The 27,915-nt window shown below is 34.8% G+C and overlaps 1 protein-coding gene across 1 annotated transcript in view; it reads left to right on the top strand.

Moving 5' to 3' along the window:
• The first annotated feature begins 950 nt into the window (after positions 1-950).
• LOC147063233 (adenylate cyclase type 2-like) overlaps positions 951-27,915 on the top strand; it is a 485,865-nt gene continuing 458,900 nt past the window's right edge. The window contains 1 exon segment of the mRNA XM_085959766.1: positions 951-1,078. Coding sequence (XP_085815892.1) covers positions 1,069-1,078 — 10 coding nt within the window. The 5' untranslated portion in view covers positions 951-1,068.

Genomic DNA, 27,915 nt, shown 5'->3' with positions numbered 1-27,915 from the left:
AGCTTATCGTTTTGCATACATTGAGCTGAGATCACGTGACATAAAGTCCATACAAAAAAAAAACATCAAATAGCGCGCTGTGGCATATTTTTTAAAACATTTAACAGATGGTGCTGTAATCTGTATTTATTTATAATACATTCCTACATATACGACAGATGTCGTAAGCAAATTAAAATATTTTTATAGAATATTAGTGATTATACGTCAGTATACAATTAAAAAATATTTTTCTTAAGTACGCTTTAAATAATCGCCTAGTATGTAGTCTTCGCCATTATCGAATTGAAACGTAGTTTTACTTTAAATAAGAATAGAATATATTTTAATTTTCGTATTACGTACTCCATTTGTAAGTATTTTACCTGGGCTTTTCAGATTTCGCTGACACCTCCACCAATAGATTACAATCATAAAATGTTTTCAAATACCTACACATTGTTTTATAAATACACTGGGTGTTAAGTGCATTGTGATACAATTTAAATACTTGTAGCATAGTTATAGATTAGCTATAGATAGAGTCGCGAAAGCTTTACCGTAGTATATTTTGTGCAAATTTATTTCAGTAAAGTTCAGTTCAGTTGGCGTCGGGAGCTTATCGACGTCGGATGTACGATGTGTGTGCGACGCTCTCGGGCGCAGCCAATTTTTCTCGGAGTTAAAAACTGTTCCACTTTTACGTATTTTTTGGCGGTAAAACATAATAATACTGTCAATTTTTAAGAAGATGCTATATAAAATGATCGCAGTTCTTTTTGAATGAAAACTTTGTGAATTATTTGTTCAGTTACTGTTGAATACAAATTGATGAGCAGTCAAATTGATCACAATAATACAAGTTTGATAGTGTTGAAAACTTTTAGCTGTTGATAGAAACTGAGGCAGCTTGTTTGTTTGATTTTTGTTTATTGATAAACAATCATTTATTAATTTATTGTGTGGTATTTAAATTTAATGAAGTGAGCTGTATATTGACAGCTGAATTAGTTCGTGAACTTAATTTATTGAAAAGTGTTAGTTGTCTCCTTCCGTCTAATCAAAGAATTCAAACTGGCGGACGCAGCCATGATGGAGGGTAAGTAATCAAAATAAAATAAATAAATTACTATACTTAATTAAACTGCTACCTATCGTATTAGTATAAATGTCCCTATTCTGGTAATGTTAAATAACTAACTATAAGTACCTATAGGAATTTATGATTTCTACAATTTGTTCACTTATGGTTGAACTAGTTTTGTTCTGAAATTTTGTCAAGAAATCAATAAATATAGGTTTAGATCATTATTAAATTGAGTGGTCTATGTTATATATTATATATACATCACATACATACCGTAAGAGCCACAAATTCCAAAGCGTAATTTGACCGTGTCCGGAAAATTTGTACGTATGCAGTTCGCCGTATCACACTTCACCGTGAAATGTTGTATCGGGAATATATGATCGTATATTAAAGATTTTTACCTAAAACTCTTACAAAATACCTACGTAATAAAAACTACCGAAATACAAGGGAAAGGTAGTAGAAAATAGGTATGTAATTAAATTAGAAATACAGAACAAAGCGTAAATTTTTTATCTAGGTGCTATAGAGATGACCGTATAGCAGTGGCGAAGGGTGGAGGTAGGCTGTTAAGATCCGCCATAAATAGTGCATACTAAACTTTGTCAGTTCTACGTATTTGTTTCCATTGAAATAAGATTAAAATTTACAGATGGTGCTGGTTTGTTTTTAAAATTCAATTAAACCCTGCAAAACCAAGCCATAGTAGATAATAGTCAACAAATACTCGCATATCCATAAAATATCTAAAATTATGCAATTAAATCATACATACCTTTGGATATTTTATGGATAGAAAAATATTTTTATCTATTTATAGTTTGGTTTAGGCAGGGTTTTGGTTAATCCAACGAAAACAAATAAGTATTAATGAAAAAGTGTGCATGTATGAATGATAGATGAGTATTTTTTGACTATAATCTATTATGTCTTGGTTTTCTCAGGGTTTAATTGCATTTTAAAAACTAACTAACACCATTTGTAAATTGTATCTTATTTCAATGAAAACAAATACGTATGACTGACAATGTTAATTTGCACTATTTATGGCGGATCGTAACAGCCTACCTCCGCCCTTCACTACTGCTATGATCACAGAACAAATTAATAAATATAAATGTAAAAGCCAACGCCATGGACCAAAGTTCTGAAGCAGGGTAGTTAATGGCCAGACCGCCATAAAACCCAAGTATAAAAACCGCGTCGACTGTTCCAAAAAAATTGAAGCGCATTAGATTAACGTGACAGCTAAAATACATAGTTTTAACTTTTGAAAATAGGATATTCTTTTTATCGTTTTAAGTTTATCCTATATTTTTCCACACTCGAGATATTTAGAATGTTATAACCACACACAGTAGGGAAAGCCAGTTTCCTTTAATTTTGTGTTTCCTGACTATGATTTTTCACTAGAGATAGGTTCCTAACAATTTTGAAAATAAACCCAATTTAAATAATTTATTCGGAATAATTTTTAAAGAAATCATTGAATAAATTACCAATATTTGATTTGTAAGGAGAGTGTTATAATAATACAAACATAGTTTAACCGCATTTGATAACATTATTTTATTTGCGTAAACAGACACTTTTTTTACAAATCAAAATGCATACATTCAGCAAAATACCTACACATATAGTATTTAGCTTAATAGCTTTCATGAATTTATAATATTAAAATATGAATACAACGTCAGTCGGCGAATTACAATAATAAAGGTAAATCCCAGTGGCAAATGGTGGAGATAGGCTGTTAAGATCCTACATAAACACTGGATACTAAACTTTGTCAGTCAAACGTATTTATTTTCATTGAACTAAGACTCCAATGTGTAGATGGTATTTGTTGTTTTTTTTTAAATTCATTTAAACCTTGTCTATTCCAAGCCATAGTAGATAATAGTCAAACATATTCGTGTACCTATCTATAAAATATATAAATTTATGCCTTTAAACCATACATAATTTTAGTTATTTTATAGATAGAAGAATATTTTTTAACGATTATGGCTAGGTTCAGGTAGGGCTTAATGAATTAAAAAAACTAACCATCACCATCCCTACTAATGTATTCTTAATTCAACGAAAACAAATACGTATGACTGAAAAAGTGTGCACTATTTTTGTCGGATCGCCCATAGCATATCTAAACTATTATGGTTTGATTTAGGCAGGGATTAATTGAATTTTAAAAACTAACCAGCACCATCTGCAAATTATTTTCTTAGTTCACGACTGACAAAGTTTAGTGTTAATTATTTATATCGAATCTTAAAAGCCTACCTCCACCCCTCGCCACTGGTACCTACCTACCTTTGATCAAAATCTTTCAAAATATATCGACCCGGGCTTAGGAGGGGCCCGGCGTGATAAGTCGACCAGATAAGTGAGATAAACGCACATTACAAATTTGCTCTAATAGTAAAAAAGTCGCCAATTTTACTTTAAAGATATTAACATTTTAAAATATATGGTTATGCTATTCAATTTTTGATTATTGTGTGTCAATACTCGACAACTCCATAATTCAAGTACTTAGATGTTTTAAAAAATACAAAAATCGCTACATAAGTTTACCTCGAACACCATTAATTGGAAAATGCTTTTATAGTGTCACATTACGTTTAACCTTAGCAATAAGTATTGGGGAATGCACAAAGATTCTAGCCTGTAGCCCCGTTTCAGGATGTGCGGACCATGGATGTAGGTATATTATATTCACAATTTCTGCATTCAATTTTTGTTTTTAAGCAATTCATGACCTTTTTACTCCGACGAGATGTCACTGATTTTGTTGAAATTTGGTTTTGTGAGATACTGAGGTCTAAATCAATATTATATAAAAAAACATCAATTTAGAGAAAGACGCATAGTTTTTTGTAAACATTGGTATAATTTAATAATTTTATGACTCTCTTGAGGACCCCTTTTAAATTTTGAGACGAATCGGTTGCGTCATGTCGCAAAGTAATAAGGGTGGAGAAGGAAGCCATGGTTATACGAGGCATGAAAATGAGTACCTACCTAAACACATGATAAAGTTGATAATGCATTGATATAATTCTTAAATATTTCAGCAATGAGATTCGATGTTAAATTTGTTTATAACAAAAACACCTATTAATCACATGTTATGGAGCTTGCGGTTAAATTATTTGATAACATAATATTATCATTGTAAGAAAATATATTGGATTGCCAATGTATACATACTAGAGTCTGTCTTCTATAAGCTGGCGTTTACGTCACGTCATTTGCGGCGGAAAGCATTGTGCCATCGCGTTCGTCTGTTGCAAGTTTTCAATGGGAGGGAACGAGAGGAAATGCAGTGTTAAGATGCTGAAGCGGGGGGAAACCGCACGCCAGCTTATAGAAGACAGACTCTACTTGTTGTATTACAACACTTGATAGCGATTTCCGAACATAGCGTGTCGAGTTGTTGAATTGGTTGTCATAGAAAAAAAATCTATGCGTTGGCAGTATCTATTGTTTGTAAATAAATAAGATAGCGGCATATTTTGATATTTTGCGCGTTATGTGGTTGTTCATCTAAATATGTTTAATAGTGATACCTCATTGTTTTACGCTTGTAACATTTTTTTTATCTCAGTGTACCCCTGGCAAATATTTCTCAGGGTTGGGTTGCAAATGGGTTGCAGTGCGTACAATAATATTTTGGTATATTACAGTTATATATTTTTATACTTTGTCTCATCACTTAGGATGGCTATCCATATTGTTACCATCGTAATAGTACATCGGTAACACTAATTGTAAAACGATGCATTATTACAATCGTGATTAATAAGCCGAAGCATAGCCAGTTTGATTTTTGTTTGAAATCCACGCCATGATCCCGAGATGATCAGTAAAGCTGTCCTTCGCCTTTGCTAACATGAACAATATTCCATTAAAAATGTAACTTTCTATATCTTATATTTTTTCTGGCCGAGAGAGCGTGTTGTAATCTCGAGCCCCGTCAATAAGTTAAAAATCAAACGTACAACCCGTAAACTGTAAAATACCAGAAGTCCGGTGTCACAATATATGATATATCGTCCTGTAAAATGAATGTAACTATAAGTATATCTTTATTAAAAAAAATACTATCGACCGAGGGTACGCGATGAAATTTGAATTTAAATTTGAATTGATTTGAGTTTTGTACTATTCCATTTGAGTAACATTTTGTCAGTCTGTATTTGCCATTGGCAAGTGCGCATAGTGCCTGAAGTTGCCGAAAAGCGAAATCAGGCTCGCAAAAATTACTTAAGGGGGGAGGGAATGGGACGATTTGGCACCGCTAACTGGCCTCCGCCGATTGGCCTCCGGTAATTGGCCGCCGGTACAATCGAACGCCGGCCCAATTGGACGCCGACCCAATTCGACGCCGACCCAACTGGCCTCCGGGAGATTGGACGCCGCACAGTTGAATTAAATGCGCAAAGGAATAGACGTACGTTACGATTTGTTGGAGTAAATAAGCAAGTCAGTTTAATATGCTTCTATCTTCTCAGTAGGTGTACCTTATACATTTCGCGCTTGACACATTTTTAATATAGATTGAGAAAAATTATTATGCCTTATGATGTTTATTAAAAGAAAATAATTCTTCCCTCGCTAACACTATGTGCATAATCAATTAATTTATTTGTATTTTTTCATTTTTCGGGATTTCGGCCATTCGGGATTTCAGCATTCGGGATTTCGGCCTTCGAGATTTCGTCCGGCACCCAGTACCTAAGTAGTTTATCAATCAAACTACTAAAACATTTATACTTAGCAGATAACTTACTTAATATTTTGTTTGTAATTTCATACTTTCTTGAAATACGCATTTATGCATAATAATATACATGTTTAAGCTTTATTATAATATTAAGTCGATAAAACGCTGAAATATAATGTAATTTTCATTCTAACATCTAACATTATTTTTAATATTTGTTGTAAATATAAATAAGTACCCATGTACAGACAATAAATTAATTGACTATGCACATATTTAAGTTTTAGCGAGGGAAAAATTATTTTCTTTTAATAAACATCATAAGGCATAATAATTTTTCTCAATCTATATTAAAAATGTGTCAAGCGCGAAATGTATAAGGTACGACTACTGAGAAGATAGAAGCATATTAAACTGACTTGCTTATTTACTCCAACAAATCGTAACGTACGTCTATTCCTTTGCGCATTTAATTTAACTGTGCGGCGTCCAATCTCCCGGAGGCCAGTTGGGTCTGCGTCGAATTGGGTCGGCGTCCAATTGGGCCGGCGTCCGATTGTACCGGCGGCCAATTACCGGAGGCCAATCGGCGGAGGCCAGTTCGCGGTGCCAAATCGTCCTAGACCCAAGGGGGACATGCTCGTCGAAGGTCAAAATTGAGTTTTTATTGTATTTTCAAACCATGATCCTGGACACTCCTTAAACGTTGTAGATAATCTATTTATATAATTTTGAAGCCTTATTATCCTTTATAATTATTTTAAACATTTGATGACTGCATAAAGTATTTTTGATACATGAAATAGTATTCTTTTAAACCTCTCGCTCTAATGTTTTAGAATATAGTCATATTTCGGTACATAACTGTGCAGTGGTGTTAAGTTTTTTTACATTTATTAATTTTTAAACGCATTTATAAAACCATTAGCATAATTTATTACGAGATAATTTTTGTAAAATATTCACGATAAAAAATTATATTGATAATCTCTGTGATCCCAAATTTGTCAAGAATTAGGCATTTTATTATTCAAAAAATCGGCAAGATTAACAAATTTGAAAATGATTCTAAAGATATTTATTATAAGCTATGTCTTTGACCATTCAAGTGTGATAAACATCTTATGAATAATGATTGCTTTATAATAATTATTGACCTAAGAATAAGGTAGTGTTTTTTTGAAATACGCCATTTCTTTTGTCATTCCCCAGTGGTTAAGTTACAACATACGGCCGTAGCCATAAATTGACAAACTATAATTAAAGTAGGGAGTGAAATTATGTTAACGCGCGTGTTAATAGAATAAAAACTCAATTTTGACCTTCAACGAGCATGTCCCCCCTTAAATGGAATTGTACAAAACTCAAATCATAGAATATCATAATTACTTTGATATTTTATGTGCGTACTGTAATTGATAATATTTTATACGTAGGTACCTACGTATTTTCTTTGTTCTTGTTAGACTTCCTTTTCGTGTTTTTAACTGTCGAGGATCGTGACTCCATTCAAATATCCTCTTTATAGTCCTCTAGCGTTAGACCCTTGGTGTTTCTGCTGACGACGAGCGTGTTCAAATCGTCGTTTTCCCTTCAGACTATATCTACCTTAAAAGAACTACAGAACTCTCTGGAGACATATTTTGGAAAATAGGCCCTCTGTTTTTATTTCTTCCAGTACGGAATCGTTTGTACTTTTTGCCGTCGACGGAATCTTTAACATGTGTCTTCAGTACATATCTTATCTGTTAATAAATAAAATGAATAACACATTACGACAAAAATGTATTGTATTCTTAGAAGGGAACTCTATTACGAGAAAATATATAAAATAAAATGAAATCAACAGAAAAGGTTAACCTGATTTAAAAATACGTTTCCCCGTTAAGCACAATTTAAATTAAATAACAATGGTGTATATCCTCTGGGCTTTTGTCGAAAAATTAGGTGTATAAATGTAATTATACTCTAAACTGGATAAAAACAAAATTTCAGGTATAATTACAATGGTTCAGAGGCTAGGGGTGGAGGTAGGCTGTTAAGATTCGACATAAACAGTGCATACTAAACTTTGTCTGTTATACGTATTTGTTTTCATTGAACTAAGACTACAATAATTTGCAGATAGTGTTAGTTAGTTTTAAAAGATCAATTAAACTGCGTCAACGTAAACTAAGGCATTATAGGTTAGGCACAATTATACATAATTTTGGATATTTATAGATTGAAGAATATCTTTTATCTATTATGATTTGGTTTAGGCAGGGCTTAATGAATTAAAAAAAATAACCAACATCATCTGTAATATGTACTTATTCTTAATTCAACGAAAACAAATAAGAATGACTGAAAAAGTGTGCACTATTTTTGTTGGATCGCCCAAAGCATGTCTAAACTATTATGGGGCAGGGTTTAGTTGAATTTTAAAAACTAACCAGCACCACCAACAAATTGTATTCTTAGTTCTTAGTTTATTGAAAACAAATATTTATAACTGGCAAAGTTTAGTATGCACTATTTATCTCAAATCTTAACAGCCTATCTCCACCTTTCGCCACTGGAATGGTTTAAAGCAGTGGTACACAACCCAGCATGCTATTTATTCTCGGCAATCGATTAAACGAAATAAATCTTCAAAGAAAAATCTTGGTTTTTTTAAAATTACTATGTTATTACGTAGAATAGGTATTCTGTGAAACTGAAAATCCTTTCATCTGTTAATTATTAATTTTAAAGTTTACTTTTCTGCAATACATATTATTACGCTGCAGTGATTCCCAACCTTTTGTTTGGCGGAATTTTTTAAAATCTCGCGGATCCCCTGCTAGGTTGACACACATTAAAGTTCGGTTTGATCTTGGTAAGGAATAAGGTAATGACATTTTACCTAATCAGAGAAAATGTCAATAATCAGACTCAAAATGGCACTCCAATATTTAGTCTCAAATTAATGTTATCTGAATTCATTTACGTAGAGTTTAAGTTCTATATCGAGACGTACACGTCACTGCGGCCGTTTCTGGAACTAAAACCGTTGCAATACCGTTAACGCTCTTTTCACATTATACGGTTTTGTCCGTACGGCAAAAAATCGAACGGCGACATTATTTTAGTGGGTTGAAGAATAGCATGGCTCCGTATAGCAGTCGTCCATCCCACTGTATTCACGGTGGCCGGGCGGCCACCGATTACTCAGTCCTGGGTATCTCCTTCTAGGGCATTCCCGGCCTAAAACTTAACTAGATGCTTCACATCGCCAATGTAGGGCCACGTGATACGCCCGGTTAAGACCGGGTGTGGTGCGTGGCGGGTTTTGGTTTGGAGGGATTAACTTCAATGGTGCACGTGACCTAATGCACGCTTTCACATTAGACGGTTTAAAATCGTACGGTACAGCACGACACTCAACCACAAACTGAGCTTGTGATGGAAAAAAACCGTACATAAAACGTATAGTGTGAAAAGAGCGTTAACTTGTTGCCGATTCGGATTTATGTAAAAGGTTGAAATAAGGGTTAGCATGCAAAAATCGCGTGGCGTAATACTTGAATCGCAACCAGCGGCATGAGGTAGATGTCAATATATAGAAGGCGAACAGTAGGTACTCCAATTTTTATGTTGCTATCTTAAACAGGTAGGCCTACAGGTATGCATATAATTCACGAAACAGAACGATAATGTGAAGGATTTCATCAGGACCGGTCCCGATTGTTTTATGTGCGCGAGGCAGTAGCGAAGGGTGGAGGTAGACTGTTAAGATCCGCCATAAATAGTGCACATTAAACTTTGTTAGTTATATGTAATGGTTTTTATTGAACTACGACTACATTTTATAGATGGTGTTGGTTAGTTTTTTAAAATCGATTAAACCCTGCCTAAACCAAACCATAATAGTTTTGGTATACTTTGGGCGATACGACAAAATTATGCACACTTTTTCATTCATACTTATTTGTTTTCGTTGGATTAAGAATACATAATATTAGACATAATATTATTCGTTTATTTTTTTTAAATTCATTAAACCCTGCCTAACCAAACTATAATATCAATATTATTCTATATATAAAATATCCAAAGTTATACATGATTTAATTGCATAATTTTAGATATTTTATAGATAGACGAGTATTTTTTGATTATTATTTATTTTTGCTTGGTTTCGCAGGGTTAAATTCAATTTTAAAACCTAACCAACACCATCTGTACATTGTAGTTTTATTTCAATGAAAACACATACGTATGAGTGTTTTCAGAATTATGTATGTTAAATACGTATGACTGACAAACTTTAGTGCACACTATTTATAACTGATATCAACAGCCTACCTCCACCTTTCGCCACTGGCGCGAGGCCCCTCGGTATAATATTATGTATGCTCCATAAACGGTTTATTTCCCACTCCCAGTTATGTATGGATCATGGCGCCCACAAAGGGGGGGCTGACAGGGCTCTAGCCTGGGGGCCCGGGCTCAGGAAGGGCCAGATAACACATCACAAATTGTCTCGAATAGTAAAAAAAAATTGCCTGTGGCGCTATTTATCTTCAATGTTATTATTATTTCAAATTATGTGGTTGTACGATACAATTTTTAATTGTGTATCGATACTCGACAACTCCATATTTCAAATAGATGAATTCAAATATACAAATTACACTAAATATGCACATGAATTTGACCGCGTAGGTACACCATTTGGAAAACGCTACTGTAGAGCGTCACACTGCCTTTATCTTTAGCGATAGGTAGGGGGCCCGCCAAAGATCCTAGCCTAGGGGCCCGCTTCATGATGTGGGGGCCATGGTATGGATACTGTAGGCCAGTGCTCCGCAACCTTTTCTCACCCATGGCACACCAAAGGTATTCCCAGAATTCCGCGGCACACCACAGGTAAAACAATTTATACATCAAAATATGGACCCCACATGCTGAAGCGGGCCGCCTACCTATCGCTAAGGTTAAAGACAGTGTGATACTCTAAAGTAGGTAGTGTTTTTCAAAATGGTGTTCGAGGTAAAATTAATGGTATTCATTGTATGTTTAGCTATTTTTTGTATTTATTAATACAAACATTCCCCAATCGGATATTTAAAAATATTAGTATCAGCGTAGTAATATAGCGCCGCAGGCGACTTTTTTTAATCATTAGAGAAAAATTGTAATTTGTGTTTATCTCCCCCTTCACGCCCCCCCTGAGCCTGGCCCCCCAGACTAGAGCTCTGACGAAAGAGAAACCCGAAGTTCTTATCACCCGTCAAGTATGACCGCTTATCATTTTTAATTATAGGTTGAGTTGAAAAAAATTGCTCACATAGGTATATGTCGTATAAAATGGGAGCTGAACTGCGATAGCCTTGTCGGAAATCCGAGGATATTCTTTATTAACCAAAATCCAGAAAATACATGGAACATCGGCGAAATTAATTTTTAGCGTCAAGTCGTTCCTCAATTCAACAAAATTCCTCACGAATATAATTATAGTGCTTCTATAGAATTTCCGGCATTGGTTGCAAAAGGGTTTCGAATCCAGTCGAATTGATTGTATGAAAGTAATGATGAAATTTCTTTTGCAGCAAAGTTATAAGCTTTTGGGCCGGACCCAAAATTCATTGCTTGTTTTCAATGGTAGTGAATTTATTTAATATCCCTATGGTAGTGAATCATATCAATATATTTTCATTCTGACCTTGCATTTTTTTATTAATTTTATTCAGGTGCTAAAATATATTACCAGCCATGCACGCAAATTTGGCCATTAAGTAAGTATTGTATAAAATACAAAATTATTTGCATTTTTGACACAATGCGCCGCGTCGTCGACTTAGCATCGTCTCGCGGCACACCAGTGTGCCACGGCACACCGGTTGCGGAGCACTGCTGTAGGCTACGCAATCTACGTTGCCAATATTGGTATCTTAAAGATAAGAAAGCACTCCTCTCTTAAGTATGGTTCAGCATCACGATTTAAGCATTATAAATTTTGTTAATGCAGAAATGCTTAAAATAACATCATAAACATTACGTATAAATTTAGTACATCCGCGAGTCTGTGACCGATATTTTGTTATCAACAAAAGTATTTTTTTTTATAAAGAAAGTCTTGCTTAAAATAATTACGTTAAGTATATTATTTATAAATATTTCACTGTTGATTTATAAAGCATACGACAAATAGCAGGCGTTACTGATAAAATTAATAAACAATTTATTTTTGATAAAAAAGAAACACCCGCTTCCTAAATAAGATTAATTGGCTGGTCTGGTTTTTAATACGCAATGTTAAATATTTTATTGTTGTGAATGATTATTTTGATAAATGACCTTAACATACGTCATCAGATGTGGCTAGACACGTCACGTTATGTTGATATCGTGATTCATTAAAATTAGTTATATATATTTTTATATGAAGTATACTGTAATATCTACATCATATTATTGTAATACTAACTTATAACGTAGTAAATTGTTCATATACAGTAATATTAATTATTATCGTGTCCGGAAACTTGTACGTATGCAGTTCGCCATATCACACTTCACAGTGAAAATATGTTGTATCGGAAATAATATATGGCCGTATATTAAAGACCGTCCAATCTCTTTGGGTCGTATAGTACTTACTGACATAAAATTCATGTCTAAATAAAACACGGTTCTTGTCGGTTTACACTTTACAGGAAGGCAGCAGCAAACAAATTTTGAAAATAGCCGATATACTGGATTATTTGTTAGGTTAGGTTTTCATTCTTGAATTCATGAATTTTGCCAAGATTGGCTATGAAAATTGGCGCGGTTCCCGCCTGGCTTCCTGTAAACCGACTTGTACCTATAACACTTAATAATATAAAAATATGTAATAAAAACTACCGATGTACAAGGGAAAGACCGTAGAAAAGGTAGGTATATAATTAAATTAGAAATACAGAACAACGTGTAATTTTTTCATCTCGGTACTATAATAGAGATTACCGTATATAATACGGTCATCTCTTTCCAATAACCTCACGGCGAACTGTGATACGGTAAAATGTAATACGCACAATTTACATGTAACCCAGCAAAGCATCTTAAACAGACAAATACACAAAATTTTAAACTATTCTAACTAAAATCTTTAACTATTCCTGTAAACCGACAAGAACCGTGTTTTATTTCGACTTGAATTTTATCTCAGTACTATACGACCCGAAGAGGTTGAACGACCATACATTTCCGATAAAACATTTCACGGTGAAGTGTAATACGGCAAACTGCATACGTACAAATTTACGGACACGACCTAGCTGAAAACAAAATTCAACTTTAGAAATGAAAAAGGGCGTAATCCAAACAAATCAAATTTTACAGGAGGCACAAAAACGTTTTTTTTAATGTTTTCGGTCAAAGTTAAAATACAAAATAGACATTACCAGAGAATGATAATTAATTATTTGGTTTTTATATGCCTAAACTGATTTATTGAGTTAATTAAACCAAGAAATATGATGGTTACGTCGTTTTTTCGACTTCAATTCCTTCTTTTTTTTTTAAATAATACATCGGTATTTACAGCTTACGCCCTTTGGACACAACGTGTAATTTAGTCATGTACAACGTTATCTAAATAAACTTATTTCGAAAAAATGAGGGTTACATCCTTTTTCCTTGTTACAGTCGAAGTAATAAGATAGGTAAGTAGGTAGGTACCGAACGATTTTTCAGTCAATTTGAAACAAAATATGAAAGGGGGCAGTATTTGGGGCAAGTCTGTTTAAGGGCGGCGCTTTGTCTAGGGATGTCTCTGTGTTAGTAGCCGTAAGCCAGTGTTCAATGCTAGAATCGTGATCTGCCGTGATGCGGTCCTCGGTCGCGATGGTGAGCTGTAGACTGTTTGAACTCCATAGCGAATTGTATCTGGTCAACGCATGCTAGGACGTCACGAAGTCCCATATGACAGTATGGGGCATACAGTGTGCTACGTATGGTTACCACCGGTAGTTGTGGCTAGTAGTCATACATACGCCCACTATTATAAGGGAGTGGGTTAGAGTGGAGACAGTGTTTGAAAATTCTAAGTAAATGTAGAAGGATCACTATTTTATTAGTAAATTAATATTGACAATATCATTGTAAAGACTATTACAATTTAATTAATTAATATTCAAGTTTCCTGTTTGTCGAAGTTGTTTAAGACAAACACAATTAAGCCAAAGTGACTAAGTCTTGTACTTATTGATAGGACCTTGGCGCAAAAGATAAAGGCAATTTAAAATGTGCAAATAAAAATATATTATGTGGTTAGTGAAAAAGATATTATGTATTTTGTCGAAAATTATGACTAATATTTGTTTATAAATAATTGATATAAGGGGGGACATGCTCGTCGAAGGTCAAAATTGAGTTTTTATTGTATTTTCAAACCATGATCCTGGACACTCCTTAAACGTTGTAGATAATCTATTTATTAAATTTTGAAGCCTTATTATCCTTTATAGTTATTTTAAACATTTGATGACTGCATAAAGTATTTTTGGTACATAAAATAGTATTCTTTTAAACCTCTCGCTCTAATGTTTTAGAATATGGTCATATTTCGGTACATAACTGTGCAGTGGTGTTAAGATTTTTTACATTTATTAATTTTTAAACGCATTTATAAAACCATTAGTATAATTTATTACGAGATAATTTTTGTAAAATATTCACGATAAAAAATTATATTGATAATCTCTGTGATCCCAAATTTGACAAGAATTAGGCATTTTATTATTCAAAAAATTGGCAAGATTAACACATTTGAAGATGATTCTAAAGATACTTATTATAAGCTATGTCCTTGACCATTCAAGTGTGATAAACATCTTATGAATAATGATTGCTTTATAATAATTATTGACCTAAGAATAAGGTAGTGTTTTTTTGAAATACGCCATTTCTTTTGTCATTCCCTAGTGGTTAAGCTACAATATACGGCCGTAGCCATAAATTGACAAACTATAATTGAAGTAGGGAGTAAAATGATATTGACGCGCGTGTTTGAACATGTACCTAACCGAATTTTTTTTTATTTTTTTTTAAACGGTACATGTTCAAACACGCGCGTCAATATCATTTTACTCCCTACTTCAATTATAGTTTGTCAATTTATGGCTACGGCCGTATATTGTAGCTTAACCACTGGGGAATGACAAAAGAAATGGCGTATTTTAAAAAAACACTACCTTATTCTTAGGTCAATAATTATTATAAAGCAATCATTATTCATAAGATGTTTATCACACTGGAATGGTCAAAGACATAGCTTATAATAAGTATCTTTAGAATCATCTTCAAATGTGTTAATCTTGCCAATTTTTTGAATAATAAAATGCCTAATTCTTGTCAAATTTGGGATCACAGAGATTATCAATATAATTTTTTATCGTGAATATTTTACAAAAATTATCTCGTAATAAATTATACTAATGGTTTTATAAATGCGTTTAAAAATTAATAAATGTAAAAAATCTTAACACCACTGCACAGTTATGTACCGAAATATGACTATATTCTAAAACATTAGAGCGAGAGGTTTAAAAGAATACTATTTTATGTAACAAAAATACTTTATGCAGTCATCTAATGTTTAAAATAACTATAAAGGATAATAAGGCTTCAAAATTATATAAATAGATTATCTACAACGTTTAAGGAGTGTCCAGGATCATGGTTTGAAAATACAATAAAAACTCAATTTTGACCTACGACGAGCACGTGGGCCGTTAACGTAAAAGTACCCCCCCCCTACAGACAGATAATGATCATGACGTGGTATTTTCTTTCAGGAAGGCTTTTAAGTAATTTATTCTTCTTCTTTATGTGGTGGCGTCGTATAACAAAGGCTATCGGATGTGACGACACTGACATTATATAGACGAAGAAATTTGCACCTGTAAAGTTTCATTTGTTATTCCAAGATCAGAAAGTATTAATTAACATGCTCGGCTTTGTCCGCTTCAAAGGGGCATTCTCAGCTTTAAAAAAAAGTCAGCCGGTAATGATACAATATTTAAATTTTGGCAGCCATCTTGGAATTTAGGAACTTATAAATGTTAGAACGGCTCCACATCTTAAAAAATACCGCTATGATATGCCTATTCATCGTGCCATAGTTCAGGTTTTATACAAAAATGCATAATTGGTTGGATATTCCGATATATTCCGCCGGACTAGTAGGTATGTTTGATTTTTTTAAAGAACCGGAATGAAACCCCACGAGGTTTTTAATTTTTATTTCATGGCGGTGACATGCTATGTATTTTGTATTCCAAATTTTAATTTCTGTAAGTATAACATTGTATGTTTTATTATTTAATATATTCTCTAATTCTCTCTTGTGAGGGTAATATTTATTATAATGTAAATTTCATGTTGTTTACGTATTGAATTTAGATTTGTTATGTCCACAATGTTTTATTTTCTTAAATAAATAAATAATATATATTTCATTCCGCGTACGAAATGAAAAATTTTACGAACTGGTGAGCTCGATAATTTTCCTACCTTCCTAGCCTACCTAGCTCACACGGTCAAATAAAATTTTCCACGTGTCGGAGCGATTATCTCGGGGATTTTATAAACCGGATCTGCGCTCCGGTGCGCTCCAATTCATTTCGAATCCTGGATACATTGTAGATTGAAATTTAATATCGTACTTTCGAAATCTATTTACGATTTCCGGCAAAGATAAATGAATACATCGAAGTAATTAGCTTAAATGAAAAACAAGCAAAGCTTTCTCTAAGACCAATCGGAAAAAGTTCATCAATGAGATTTCCAAACAGAAAGCTTTTGAGTGAGTCAATAAGGATATCCGGCTGGCGCCTCAAAGGGCTCGGGGACGAGTTTCCGACAGGGCGCCTTTTACTGGATTTTTATCTTTCCCCTGTCACAGGGCTAGGCCGGGGATCAGAGAAATATCAAATTTATTTTCGTGACGTGGTGTGTTTGAATTATCGTCGAATGAATGACTTTTGTGGCGAGTGAAGATCGAATGTATAGGTAACCATTCAATGTCGCCGATGAGGGGTTTTCAAGGACAATAAAGCCTCTGTGTCTATGACCTACGTAATTTATCGAACGACATAGGTAATATATGAACTTACATATTATATTAATTTTATCATAACTGGATTTACTTAGTTAATGGCAAAAGGGTTTATGCTTTTAAACATAGATAGAATAAAATAATAAATTTGTGGTTAAAATAAAGTTTATAGCTTTCTTCTGCATATTATTATTATTGATCGTCAATTAGGTATGTTTTATTATTTTTTTTGCAATGATAAATCATATTTACCATTCCATCTAATGGTAGCCCTGCTGACTTACGTACATACAATTCACCGGGTTAAAAATACTACCGGTTTAAGCCGTTAGATTTTAAAATATATTATATGTAGTATTTTTCATGCTATTACTTTTATAATGGTTTAAAATATAATTTAAAAAAAAAGTTTTAAAGTGAAATACAAATTAGTAGAATAATTGACCTTTTATAAGTTAAATATTTACTTACTTAAATGAGATAATAGCGCCTGTAAACGTGCATGATTTTACGTGCAGCAATAGTATTTATGTATTTTAAGCTATCGCGATAATAACTGTTTACACGTAAAATTGCTGACTGTCTCGCTAATCTTATTTTTCAAATAAGCAAGTCGCGATGTTGTCATTTTATAGTACTATTTGACAGGTAGTGAAAATCGGTTCACCTCAAAATGAGTCTCTGCACGGTGTAGTTCGTTTTTTTACCGGCAGGTTCACCACTGTCGTTCTACTGCGCAAGCGCAGATATTGAACAAATCCAACTGTCGCGTGAACATTCAGAAGCTTCCGAACATTTTTGATTCATGCATGCAATCTTGCAACTTGCATGATAACACATGTTTACACGTGCATTTTCTTATTATGGCTGCGATAATACCTACTGTCAGCAGTAAATCCATACTTAAAATCCGAAATGAAATTGTTGGTTACTGCGCTACTTAATATGGTTCTTTACGCATAAATTAACAGCAGAATTTCTCCAATCAAATGAGGAATTCTCTCGCTACAGTGGTCTCCTCAAGCATTGTAAATCGATCAAAATCAGAAGTTCGCTCACGCGGCTTCTCTGTCATTTATTATAGTTAAAGGTATATTTTCTCTCTTCAAAATAAACATTCGCGTGCAATAGGTTCACCACCTCTGCTTTAGGATATAACGTGTATTTGTGTGAAATTATAATTGTTCATATATATATACAGAATGTAATGATATGTCAGTATATTGTATCAATCAAATATATTGGCTAGCCGTTAGTGTAACAAAGTTCCCAGATCTTTTTTCGTATATACTGCAATAAGCGTTTGGTACACGTATCCACTAAACTAACTATGTACAGAACACTTCTCGACCAATAAATAATTCTGTCACATATAAAATAAACTAACTCAGTTGAGACGAAAATAGAGCCCGTCTGCTTGGGTCAGTTTCCTCATGGGCATCCGAAAGCGATGTATCTTTGCTATATTTAATAATGCCAATGATTTTTAGACGTGCCAGCCGGGTAGTTTCGGATAATGATACTTTTATGATTGATACAATATGGTGGTCTGCTTTTAGATCGGCACTTTAAATTTATTTAATGGCATACTTTACTGAATTACAAAAATGTCTTCAGAAACACATATTCCGTGATGCAACGTATGCATATTGAATAAATATAATTCAATAGGTAGGCAGGATGGTGTCAAATTATTGTAGCAGCGCAGGCTACTGATTTGGGTGTTGACATATAAAAGAAATGAGAAAAAGTTAAAAAAATCTTTATTTTCATATAAATATTATGTATATTAAATACAATAAAAATTATCAGATATATTTTTAATAATACTATATACCTACATATATACTTAAAAAAATGTTTAATATCACGAAGGAAAACTCATTAAATAAATTCATGAGAAAATGTGTACATAATATTCATTTTATGTATAATATATTTTTTTGTAAATTGTTTTGTTTCGGGTATTTTGCCGCCCTGTTAAAACCTTGTTATAGTCCAAAATATATGGTAGGTTTTGGCACTGAAGTCGCATGGGAGATAGGCAGGTTATGCGTTGCATATGTGGTTCAAATAAACTAACGAACACAAAAATATTACAATTTTTGAGAGCAGTGGCGATTTTCCATTAATGGACGCATACACAATCATAACTATTGCTGTATTGTTATTCATTGTGAATTATGATAGCGATTTATCACACAGGCAAATTTTCCACAAAAGTCACTCCAAAGTTTTCAGTACCACTGACCTACACTCTGCTTGAGGGCGGCACTTTGCCTAATGATGTCACTGTATTGATAATTTGAAGATTAAATGTTTTGATTATGAATGTTCAGCTAAAAACAGCTGGTGTTACTGGTATAACATTATTGGCAGTATTATAAAATGAACCCACGTGCATACCAATTTCGTTTTTCACTGAGCATCGTCTTATTAAAGTAACATCACAACTTTGTAATCGTGGATAGATTTTCTACCCTATTACAATGTCGTAGTACCCAGTGACGTCCCGTGGGGGTAGACAGATTGAGCGTCGCTTGGGGGCGGCAGTTACTCAAAGGGCTGAAAATCGAGGACACTCATTAGGTATATCTAGAAATAGCTACCTAAACTTAGTAATAACGGAAATATCTTTCCATTAAAAAAATAGCTCACTGCTTGGAAACAAAAGGTAGGTATTAATATTAACATACAAGGCTTAACAGGACTGTATTTTTTGTCGGGTTCGCGATGTCTAGTTTACCTCCGTTGTCTTTGGAGGTTACGTCATTGATGACCAGCAATGACACGTGCAGAATTTCAAATTATAGGTAGGTACATACTTACATAATTTAAGTTTCATCCAAATATTTTTGCCAGTCACTCGCGAGTTTTGAAAGTTGTCAGGTGTATTTTTAAATGTATCTGAAACCGTGGACTCGCAATATTGTCTATTGAAGCAGAGATGGCATTTAAATTAGAGTTAGAGCTATATATTTTGTTAGTAATGTATGTATACAACACATTTCTTAGATATTTTAGTCATGAAATTATTGTAAAAAATACTTTATAAAAATGGGACGGCATTTTGGCGCTGCCTAGTGGCGGCATTTTGTCAAGGGGCGTCACTGGTAGTACCTAACTAGTACCACATTCTTAACATATATACCTACATAATATTAATATGTACTTGCTCATATCAATATCATATTATATTCAAAAGAAAATATTGTGTCGACGTCAAGTACCCAGTCTTAATAAGCGGGTTTCAACCGCTGGTCAGCGAAAAAGATATTACTAAATCATTAGTAGATACTTATTAGCTTATTACCCATCCGGAAGATGAATGTCCTAGGATTAATAATACCTGAATCGAATATGTCAGAACATGCGCACTTAATCATCGATAAAAAGAAAACCTGGTATCTAAACAAAAAATACAATCATTCAGGGGCACGTCAAGTGAGGTGTACGCAGCACCCGGGCGGCGGAATTCAAGTGCGGCAAAATATCAGATTTTTTAAAATCATAATTATTATTATTAAAACTATTGAATTTAATTACATGAACTGATATGTTGAAATAGATAAAGTATTAAGGTTACGATCGAAAGGGAAAACACTTACCTGTAGCGTGCAGTCGGGGTAGGCAGACCATGCGTTGCTAAGTTAGCTTAATTTCCTAATAGTTATCGTCATATAAATATTACAGTCTTTCATGAAGCGGAGATGACGTCATTTCATTATGAAGTACCGGCATTTTAGATTTTAAAATAATCAAAAGGGGGCCTCCAAACTAGTAAGCGCATGAAATCTTCATGTAGGTACCTAACACCACCGCTGTTTGAGAATTGATTTCGTAGAAATTCTCTAAGCCTCGGTAGATGATACGATTTTGCATACAATAATTTGAGATTTAAAATTAGCTGGACAGTATTCTAAATCTGCATTAGGGCAACACTTTGCCTAGGGACGTCACTGATACTTACTTATTGAAATAATTAACGTAACATGTTAATATGTTTAAACATATATATATATATAGTAAATAAACATAGGTAACTCGAAAACATCTCAAATATATACCTTCTAGAAAAAATCTCTTTTTCAAAAAAATACGACACCAGACGGGATTTGAATCTGTATAACCACTGGAATCGCGCAAATGTGATTTAACCAATCAAGCTACGGGTGTCCTACTTAATTAAGACAATTTTAAATAAAAGTTACATTAATTAATGGAATGTTACATTCTCAAATATTGTGAATTATTCGTTGAATAAAAAAAATGATTTACATATAATATAGATAAACCATTTCTATCATTCAACGAATAATTCACAATATTTGGGAATGCAACATTCCATTAATTCATGTAAGAACTACTAGTGAAAATTGTCGTAATTAAGTAGGATGTCCGTAGCTTAAATGGTTAAATCACATTGGCGCCATTCCAGTGGTTATATAGGTTCAAATTCTGTCCGATGTCATATTACAGGGTTGGCGAACCTTTTTGCATACGCGTGCCAACATTTCCCAAAAAATATTTTTCGACTGTCTGACGTGCCAAAGAGTTGACTCGTTTTTTCAAGGAAAATATTTTCTCCTCGGGCCGCAGATTGGTCAATTTTTCGCAGTCGGCTCGTTTTTTTTAGTACAATATTTTCGCCGCGGGCCGCAAGTCAATTTTTCACAGTCGGCTCGTTTTTTTAGATATATATTTTCGCCGCGGGCCGCAGGTTGCACAATTTTTTCAAATGTCGTCATTATTTTTTTTATATGTAGGTAAGTATAATATTCTTTTGTAAACCTTTTTTCAAATTTTTTATTGGTTTTCGTTCGCGTGCCGTGCAAATTCATCTCGCGTGCCATAGGTTCGCCACCCCTGTCATATTATATAGTATTAAGAAATCTTTGATCTGTGACGTAGTGTAATGTGTTTAAATAGTTTTTTCATGGATGGCAAAAAAACGGTTAATTTTACAGATCGGTAATTTAAAATTACTTCACGATACACGTATCTAGGTATGTTAAAGATATGTAACAATTAGTGATATAATATAAGAATGTATTTTGATGAAATAAAATTATTATTGATTGTTTTTTTATTTTTGTTTGTGTTTCTATGCAATTTTCAGTTACCACCTGGGCGGGAGCCACATTTGGTGTCACCCTGAAATTATTGTCTCGATTTTGGATATCACTGAAAAAAGAATATCCGCCTCTCAGTCACAGAGTACCTAATTAAATTGTTGGTCGTACTTTCAACTACTCGTACTAAATTGTGTGAGAGGACGTCTGGTTGAGCCCCTTCAGTGGAAGAACGAAGTAGATAAAACGAATAGAAAATAATATGTTAGTGCAAGGATTCTTTTCTCTGAAACTATATTGCAGTCACGTTTATCAAAATACTCCATCTTGTACTAGTTCATAAGCAGTACCTAACATTATTTTAATTAAAATATTGCATTCTCAAAAGTTTAAGAATATCCATTATTAATATTTTAATTTATTTCTTGGATTCAAGTTATTTTAAATTTAAATACCTACATACAGCAATTTTATTTTATAGTATCAACCCAGAGTCATCATTAATTTTGTTATACAACTCTTGGCGGGTCTTGGTCTCATTCAAAAACTTGCACGATCAAAAGCCGATACTCTTCAGTTGATTTGGACGAATATTACAGAGAGTTGGAGCGAACTTTTTTTAGATTCGCTCCGCTCCAGCTACGCTCCGGGACTTAATACTTGCTCCAACTAGACTCCAGGGTCTGCTCTGCTCCATGTAAAAAGTTTTAATAATATGTATTATAAGTAGTTTTGAAATAAGATTTATTATTCGTCCTTTTCATTCTTAAATTCTATTTAACAAAATTATCGGCAGCAAATCGCCTTTCATTGTCTGCCACTGTTGTCAAAAAAGTGAGGTTATTTATCATTCGGTAGTGTTGCCGTATTTCAAGTAATTCATGTGTTGCAAAGTGTCAAATATAATATTTTCATTTTATTTTAGGACGAATATTAAATTTAATAACAAAAATCATCCGGAGCAGTGGAGGACTACACATTTTTGGTGCTCCGGCTCTATTCCTGCTCCGGGTAAAACCCCATTGTTCTAGTGTGTCCGTGCTCCTGCTCCGTGCTCCTGCTCCGTGCTCCTGCTCCGTGCTCCTGCTCCGTGCTCCTGCTCCGTGCTCCGTGCTCCTGCTCCGAGCTCCGCTCCAACGCTCTGGAATTTTATTAATTAATCTTATGTGGTGCAGTCCAGCCATCTCAGTTTCGACTGTCAGGGTCTTATGTTGCCCCCAGGAACTGCGGACATAGCCTACCTTACTGGTAATGGTAATAGCCCAGCATTATATGCAGTTGGAAAATCAAACTCAGTTTCTGCATTTTTAAATGATCGTTTTTATTTGTGCTTTAGCGATCCGCGAAATATTTCTCATATTATTTTCAACGGTCCGTATGTTTAAAAAAGTTGAAAACCACTAATATAAATAGAGTTTTACGACATTGATCGTTCAATTGGTTCAACATTAACGCGAAGAGCAGATGATTGATTGATGTTTATTTTCCATGTCACTGATATTGTTTTAAATACATCGGTATTCGTGTTGAATATCGCTCAGGAATATTATTGTATTATTTAATTGTTTGTTTCGAAGAGAAAAACTTTCTGATAGACATCGATTAAAACTTATTTTTAGATTGATAGCAATAGATTAGTATGGCACACAGGGGTGGATTGGCCAAGCTTGGCAATTAGATATCCCATTTTACGGCTAGAGGTGGAGAAAAAAATAAACGGTAATTTAAGATAGATAATTGGTTGTATTTTAAAAATCAAGATAGATAATGTACAGTTTATAATAATTTATTCTAAAAATTAAAAAATAAAAATGAACCGAATTGTCCGGTGAGGCGCGCGCTGTGATAGCACGGCTATATACATAACTGACATCCGCCTTCTTAGAATTGTGGGACTAGGTAAAATGTTTGCTACACTACACAAACAATGACGCCCCCAAACAACCGGCCCCGCACCGCACTCAATTTTAATCTCGGGATCTAAACCATCAGCAGTTTTTTTAGGCCTAGTAATATCTCAAGAGCAGATACCCAAGTCTTGGTCAAGAGGTCTCCACGCTTCAAAAGTGAGCTTTGACTGAGTTGATTTAAGTTAATAAAAAGTGCTATGGGAGAGAAAGGCACGGAGAACTAACATAAAAGAAAATGAATTTAATTATAAATATAATACAAAAAGAAAGCTAAATAAATACGGATATTCAAAACCTACGCGAAGAGATCTTCACATCCGCAATAAGACGCCGCAAATTTTTTAAAAGCTATAAAGTTAGCCTTTGTAGCTACCAGTCGGTCCAACAGCTGGTTGGACCGACTTGAGCATCTCTTCCTTCTCGGAGCACATTCTCCGACACAGTGGCGCACCCAGGATTTAATATTGGAAGGGGCCCAAAGAGGAGAATGTAAATTAGTCCCATAGGCTCTTTTTCTTCTTCATATAATTATTTTTACATATTTTCACAATACATGTCGATATATTTGTACAGTTTCTCCTAGTTTTTATTAAATTGGAGGCATAGTGGCGGTAACCGTTGAGCGTGTCATCAGCGACTGGCGGATTGGAAGTGACTAACAGCGACCATGCTGGACATGTGCACCTAGTATGCTAAAACATTACTCAAATAATATCGGCTGTGCTACCCGCTTGGTCTAGAGCAGTGTTTCCCAAAGTGTGGTACGCGTACCCCCTGGGGTACGGGAAGAGTTTGGTGGGGGTACGCGCTGCACCGGGCTATGGCTGCGCCTGGTGCAACAAGCATTAATACAACATCCATGCTAGAAGGTTTATCGCATGCGGATTCTTGCAAAATAAATATAAGGAGTGTACTTAAACATCATCTAGGTTGCAAATGCAACATGTGTATCCAGTTTTAACAGAAAAAATCCTGAAATACATCTTGCCTTTTCCAACTTCATGGTGTGGAACCGCATCTCAGATTAAAATTAATAACCAGGGAACCAAATTACGATGATCTGTCGTTTCAACATAAACAATTTCATCCTTCTCATTGATTATAATGAATGTTATTTTTTATAATATAACTTTTATTTATATTTTATTATGAATGAATTTATTTTTCGTTTATTATTATTTTGTTTATGTACTACAAAAGGAAAATATAAATATATTTTGATTGTTATTAAAGTACTCATATGCATTTTTCTTTGACGAGGGGTACTCAGTGTTACGAGAATTATAGAAGGGGTACTCAGATGTCGAAAGTTTGGGGAACACTGGTCTAGAGAGTTACAATATTTATGCCGAATTCCACCGAAAAAAAATGTTCTTTTGATTTACACCACCACTGACTGTAGTGGGAGTAGTTGTTCTTTTCGCCGAATGTTTATCGTAGATTTTTGGTTTTGTAATATTGAGGTTCCAAAATATTAATTGAAAATGGACAAAAAAAAAGTATTATTGCATTTAACTTATACACAACCTACTCAACACAACACAGCCTAATATCTCGTTTATCGGTCTTTTGTCTATTGCACTCAGTGTACCTACACCATGGCCTCCACATCCTGAAACGGGCCCTCAGGCTAGGGTATTTGACGGGCCCCCTATCCACCGCTTAGATTAAAGGCAGTGTGAAACACTACATTAACGTTTTTCAAATTGTGTTTTAGTTCAAATTGAGGGTACTTATACAGTGAATTATTGGCGATTTTCAATACATCTACTTTAAGCGTCTACTGGAGCTGTGGAGTATCGACACATAATAATCAGAAAATATATTGGACAATTATATGATTTAAAATTTTCATGGTCATGAAGTATAATAGCGCCGCAGACGACTTTTTTTACTATTGAAGCTAATTTATGATGTGTGTTTATCTCACTTATCTGGTCAACGCGACACGCCAGCCCCCCCACAGCCCGGGCCCCCAGGCTAGAGCCCTGTCAGCCCTCCCCAGCTATGACCTACACCACTCTGGAATTCGGGTGGACACCGAGAATTTTTTGCGACTCCACCATGACCAATTAAAAACTGACTGGTGGTTTATTACACTATTATTTTAAATACTAAGTAATATTAATATTTGTCGCAGCTAACTCATTATTAAGCCGCATTTAGACCAAGCAAGCGAATGTTTTTTCTTCCCCCACTCCTGCGAATTTCTTATGCTCGCTCAACAAAAAGCGTTTACGTCAAGAGAATTTCGCTGGAGTGGGGGAAGAACAAATATTCGCTCGCTTGATCTAAATGCGGCTTTATACGAATGCCAGAAGACAGAATTAGTGTGAGGCCTCAGTGCCAGCGTTCGGCGCAGCGTTGAGCGTTTTGCGCAACTCAAACGTATAACCGTGTGTGAAAATGTTCGTAGACAATGTCTTTTTTTGGTTATACGTTTGAGTTGCGCAAAACGCTCAACGCTGCGCCGAACGCTGCCACTCAGGACGTACACTTAGGACGAATCTTCGGGTGAATTTAATGGTTAATTTGATGTTAGGCTGATAAGTCTCAAATGCAAAAAAATGTAGCTAAACTAATTTTGTAGATCGTTAATCACACATGTACAGATTTAATAAAGAAAATTAACATTTAAATGTAAATGCTGAGATGTGCAGTAGTTTTATTATCATGTTTTTTTTTTAAATAAATTTATAAGTATGGTTCTAGCAAAAATTTCTAGCACATGGAGGCAAGAACATGAAATGGCTAACGACCATTAAGATATCCACACCGTGTTATATCATCATCAGCCGGGATCAATCCACTGCTGGATGAAGGCCTCCCCAAGCTTCTTCCAACCCTCTCGGTCCTGTGTCTTTCGCTGCCACATATTTCCGCTCAGAACCGTTCAGAAATACCAGTTCGTCAATCCAGCGGCTTTTAGAGCGACCCTGTGGCCATTTCGTGTCCCTTGGGTACCATTGGATGACGGTATTTGTCCAGCGGCCATCCTTTCGGCGAGAAATGTGCCCCGCTCATCTCCATTTCAGCTGTTTGGCAACGTCTATTACATCGCGTACTCCTGTCTGCTTCCTAACCCATTCGTTTCTCCTACGGTCCTTTCGCGTGATGCCTCGCTGTGCGACTCTTAGCTTTTGGACATCTCTCGTGTTGAGGGTCCACGTCTCACAGCCATACGTGAGCACGGGTAGCACACATTGCTTGAACACCTTACGCTTAAGACATAATGGTTGGTCACTCTTGAAGATACTATTCATCGAAAGCACTCCATCCCAGCTTTGTTCTTCGAACAATTTCATCGTGCATGCTTCCGTCTATGGGCACCTACTGTCCGAAATAGACGAAAACTACTGACTTGCTCGAGTTGGGTGCCATTAATACAGATAATCGCAGGGTCCAAAAAGCAGTTCCTCATCACTTTTGTCTTTGAGATATTTATCTTTAGGCCGACCGTTTGACTGAACTTTGGAAGTGTTTCGGGTCTTGTGAGAGTATAACAATATCATCTGCAAAGCGCAGGTGACTGAGGTGTTTCCCATTAATTGGAACACCTTTTTCCTCCCAATCAAGTTTCCTGAATAAGGACCTTGCCGGACACCTTTGTTAATGGGGAATTTACACGACCGTTTGTGGAGTTTCACGCATGCTGTGGCATCAGTGGCGCACCCAGGATTTAATATTGGGGGGGGGGCCCAAGGAGGAGAATGTAAATTAGTCCCATAGACTCTTTTTCTTCTTCACAGCTTAATTTCTCGTTTGTCGGTCTTTTGTCTATTGCACTCGGTGTACCTATACCATGGTCCCCACATCCTGAAACGGGCCCTCAGGTTAGGATATTTGGCGGGCCCCCTACCTACCGCTAAGATTAAATGCAGTGTGAAACACTACATTACCGTTTTTCAAATTGTGTTTTAGTTCAAATTAAGGGTGCTTATACAGTGAATTATTGGCGACATCTACTATCTCTCTACTATCATCTAATACATCTACTTTAATAATGGAGCTGTCAAGTTTCGACACAAAATAATCAAAAAATATATTGCACAATTATATAAGTA

Source organism: Rhyacophila brunnea, unplaced genomic scaffold, assembly GCF_057557595.1.
Source record: "Rhyacophila brunnea isolate RB1 unplaced genomic scaffold, BYU_Rbru_1.0 scaffold_9, whole genome shotgun sequence".
NCBI classification, from domain to species: Eukaryota; Metazoa; Arthropoda; class Insecta; order Trichoptera; family Rhyacophilidae; genus Rhyacophila; species Rhyacophila brunnea.
This window is presented reverse-complemented; position numbering and strand designations above follow the sequence as displayed.